At 37.0% G+C, this 4,748-nt stretch overlaps 1 protein-coding gene across 1 annotated transcript in view; it reads right to left on the minus strand.

The window, feature by feature from the left end:
• LOC104772744 (WPP domain-containing protein 1-like) overlaps nt 1-638 on the minus strand; it is a 1,111-nt gene extending 473 nt beyond the window's left edge. Inside the window, exon 1 of the mRNA XM_010497324.2 lies at nt 6-638. Coding sequence (XP_010495626.1) covers nt 6-494 — 489 coding nt within the window. The 5' untranslated portion in view covers nt 495-638. The remainder of the gene's footprint in view (nt 1-5) is intronic.

The raw sequence follows: 4,748 nt of genomic DNA on the forward strand, positions 1-4,748 counted from the left end.
CAAGCCTCGTTTTCATCAAGCTTCACCGAACCCAATCCTGCGGCTAATTCAGTTTCTTCTTCTTCATTACCATCACCGGCCTTTGGCGCAGAGGTCTTCTTAGCTTTCATCGATTCAAGCATATGTTTACTAATCTCTTTGGAGTAAACCTTGAGGATCTCGATCCCATCGTCATCACCTACCACGGCGGCGGAAGCGACGGCGTGAGCCTCTTCTTCGATTGATTTCGCCACGGAGGAGGCTTCTTCGGAGTCGAGGGTTCCGTATCTCTTGGATAGGATTGATTCGGTTGATAGGGTGTCGGTCAGGCGTTTGACGACGGCGTCGCGAGTTTTCTGAGTCGGCGGCCAGATTCGGAGCGAGATGGTTCCCGGATTCGGATTCTTCTCCGTCTCGTTGTTTGGTTCTTTTTTCTCCGTTGTTGGTAATGTGGTGGAGGTTTCGGATTCTGGGATGTGCGGCGGGGATGTGGTGGTGGTGTCGGCTTCGGCCATTTTTGAATTTGAAAAGCTTTTTAGGGATTTTGAAAATTACCGGCTGGGTGTGTTGTTGTGGCCTGTGAGTTGATAGATTACTTTACTGATAAAGAGGGGTCTGGTACGATGTCGTTTAATGGATTGGGTGGTGCGTTGCGTTTACATTCGTTTGTTGTAAACAAAAACAGAAAGCTATCGTTTTAGGCGTGATTTATATTTTAAATATTTTCTTTTTGTAATTTACATATCTCGATGAAGAAAAAATATTATGATGGAAAATGTTTATAATTTAAAATTTCTCTACGGTAAATGCTAATAAATTAAATTTTTATATCCGGTATAGTAAAATGGTTCGACTAAAAACAAAAATTTAATTAGATATAAATTTTTAAGTTCTGATGTTTGTTAAGTTAATTTTTTCTAATTCTTTCATATTTAAATTTATTTTGATCTTATTTATAATAAGATTTTTGTTATAGATAGAAAAAAAGAGAAGTAAGATATCAGTGTCTTATTCCAATGAATGAAAGGTCCTTTATATAGGAATACAAAGAGAGGGTTTTGCTTGATGACAAAGTAAACCTGGTTTACAAGTAAATCTAGAGACTTCTAGAATATGGGCTTATAATGGGCATCTATCTAATATTTATAATACTTCCCCTTGGATGTCCATTATAAAAATGAAACTTATAATGCGCCAGAAATGCTGGCTCATTAAAAACCTTACCAGAAAAATCCAATGGGAAAAACCATGGTTAAGGGAAAAAGAGTGCAGCGCGCAACTACTCCCCCTGATGAGTACACATGTTGAGATTTTTGAGACGACGTAATCCGAGATGATAAACCTACTTCTTGAAAGTAGTAGTAGGTAGCGCCTTGGTAAATAAGTCCGCCAAATTTCCACTCGAACGAATCTCTAAAATGCGTACATCGCCATTTTTCTGCAGGTCGTGTGTGTAGAAGAACTTTGGTAGAATATGCTTCATTCTATCGCCTTTGATGTATTCGTCTTTAAGTTTTGCGATGCATGCAGCATTGTCTTCATACATAATTGTTGGAGCATCTTTCCCTGCACATAGACCACAATCTTCTCGAATATGATGAATTATGGATCTTAACCATACACACTCGCGGCTAGCTTCATGAATGGCCAAAATTTTTGCGTGATTAGTAGAGGTGGCTGTAATAGTTTGCTTCATAGAACGCCAAGAAATAGCAGTACCTCCACATGTAAATATATATCCTGTTTGTGATCTACCAGTATGGGGATTAGATAAGTATCCTGCATCTACAAAACCACTTAAATCTTTCTTGGAAAAATTGGAAAAGAATAAACCTATGTCTTTCGTACCTTGAAGGTAACGAAGTATATGTTTAATCCCATTCCAGTGCCGTCGAGTTGGGCATGAGCTAAACCTTGCTAATAAATTTACTGCAGATGATATATCAGGTCTTGTATGGCTAGCAAGGTACATTAATGCCCCTATTGCACTTAAGTATGGTACTTCAGGACCAAGAACTTCTTCATCATTTTCCCGAGGGTGGAATGGATCTTTTTCCACATCAAGTGTTCTTACAACCATTGGACTACTTAAGGGGTGTGCTCCATCCATATAGAACCTTTTAAGCACATTTTCCGTGTATGTCTCTTGATGCACCAAAATACCATTTTTTTAGGTGTTCAATTTGTAGTCCCAAACAAAATTTTGTTTTCCCGAGATCTTTCATCTCAAATTCTCTCTTCAAATATTCTACTGTGAAAGAAATCTCTGCATGAGTTCCCATGATATTTAAATCATCGACATATACTGCGATTATAACAAATCCTTTCTTAAATCTCTTTATAAATATGCATGGACTAACAGGATCATTCTTGTAGCCTACTTTTAGTAAGTACTCACTAAGACAATTATACCACATACGTCCTGACTGTTTTAATCCATAAAGAGATCGATTTAATTTTATGCAGTATTGATCTCGAGAATCAGGATTCACTGCTTCAGGCAGTTTAAATCCTTCTGGAACTTTCATATAAATATCATTTTCCAATGGTCCATATAAATAGGCTGTGACTACATCCATTAAACGTAAATCAAGTCCTTCTTTTATTGAGGAACCTGAAAGTAGTTGCATCCACCACAGGAGAGTATGTCTCTTCATAATCAATTCCAGGTCTTTGTGAAAAACCTTGTGCAACTAAACGTGCTTTATATCTCACAATTTTACCAATTTCATTCTTCTTTCGCACAAAAACCCATTTATGTCCCACTGGTTTTACACCTTTAGGTATATGGACTACTGGTCCAAAAACTTTTCTCTTTGCAAGAGATTTTAATTCTGCATCTATTGCTTCATTCCATTTTGGCCAATCACTTCTTTGTGTACACTCTGCAATAGATGTTGGTTCATGATCCTCATCTATAACATCAACTGCTACATTGTATGCAAACATATCATCGACGTCGATTTCCTTTCAGTTCCATTTTATTCCAGACAAGACATAATTAATTGAGATCTCTTCATCATCAGGTACCTGAATTTCTTTCTTTGTCATGTCTAAGGTCTCTTCTAGAGATTTTTCTTTCATAATTATTTCCTCTGTTTCACCATTGCTAATTTCTGCTCCTTTTCTTTTTCGAGGATTTTTATCTTTGGAACCAACGGGTCTACCACGTTTCAAACGTGTCTTAGACTCATTAGCAGTTTGATTTTGTCCTTCGGGATGTTTATTCTTATTGGAGCATTTACAGCTGGTATATATGATTTGATTACACTTTTTGGATCAGCAAACGTATCTGGCAATTGATTTGCTAAACTCTGTAAATGAATTATCTTTTGGACTTCTAATTCACACTCTTTAGTCCGAGGATCAAGATAAGCCATTGACAATTGATTCCAATTTATATCTTTATCCAGCTGTTTATTTTCTCCCCCTAATGTTGGGAAAACAGACTCATTAAAATGACAGTCTGCGAATCGAGCCTTGAATAAATCCCCTGTGGATGGCTCAAGATACTTTATTATTGATGGAGAATCAAATCCAACATATATTCCCAACCTCCTTTGAGGTCCCATCTTAGGTCGCTGTGGTGGAGCAATTGGAACATATACAACACATCCAAAAAGTTTAAGATGAGAAATATTTGGTTCCTGACCCATAACTAATTGTGATGGGGAGAACTTATGTTGACTTGTTGGTCTGATGTGAATCAGTTCTGCCGCATGTAATATAGCCTGTCCCAAAGCAGATATAGGGAGTTTTGATTTCATTAGTAATGGTCTAGCAATCAGCTGAAGGCGCTTGATTAGTGATTCTGCTAAGCCATTCTGTGTGTGAACATGTGCTACAGGATGTTCAACACTTATCCCTATAGACATGCAGTAGTCATTAAAAGCTTGAGATGTGAATTCACCAGCATTATCAAGACGAATTTTTTAAAAGGAAAATCTGGAAAATGTGCTCGTAGTCTAACCAACTGGGCAAGTAATCTTGCAAATGCTAGGTTTCGAGTTGATAACAAGGATACATGTAACCATCGACTAGATGCGTCAATTAAGACCATAAAATACCTAAAGGTTCCACATGATGGGTGAATAGGCCCACATATATCTCCTTGTATGCGTTCCAGAAAATTAATTTGTTCTTAATTTATCTTTGCTGGCGAAGGTCGTATAATCAACTTGCCTTGTGAACAAGCAACACATGAAAAATCATTAGGAAGAATCTTCGGGTTCTTTAATGAATGACCACATGAATTTGTTATTATCTTTTGCATCATTGTTGTGCCGGGGTGACCTAACCGGTCATGCCAAACTTTTAAAGTTTATGTGGACTTCTGGTTTACTATAGCATTTGCTTCAATTATATTAATTGTTGTATAGTAAAGCCCAATGACAAATGCAGGCAGTCTTTCCATAATATTTTTAGAGCCTTGGGTATTATTTGTGATTTGAAGGTATTCAGTGCTACCTTTGCTCATTGTCTCAATATAGTATCCATTTCTGCGGATATCTTTAAAACTTAATAAGTTTCTATGAGACTTAGGGGAGTATAATGCATCAACAATTTCTAATTTTGTTCCCATAGGCAATGATATATTAGCTCTTCCAAAGCCTTTAATTATCTTTGCACTACCAGTTACGGTACTTACACTTGCTTCTTTCATTGTTAAAGAGGAGAAATAACTCCTATTTTTTAAAATTGTATGACTAGTTGCACTGTCGGCCAAGCATAAATCTCCACCATTCATTGTTCTTCAAATAAGTAAACAA

The sequence above is a fragment of the Camelina sativa genome, chromosome 20 (genome assembly GCF_000633955.1).
Source record: "Camelina sativa cultivar DH55 chromosome 20, Cs, whole genome shotgun sequence".
Classification (NCBI taxonomy): Eukaryota; Viridiplantae; Streptophyta; class Magnoliopsida; order Brassicales; family Brassicaceae; genus Camelina; species Camelina sativa.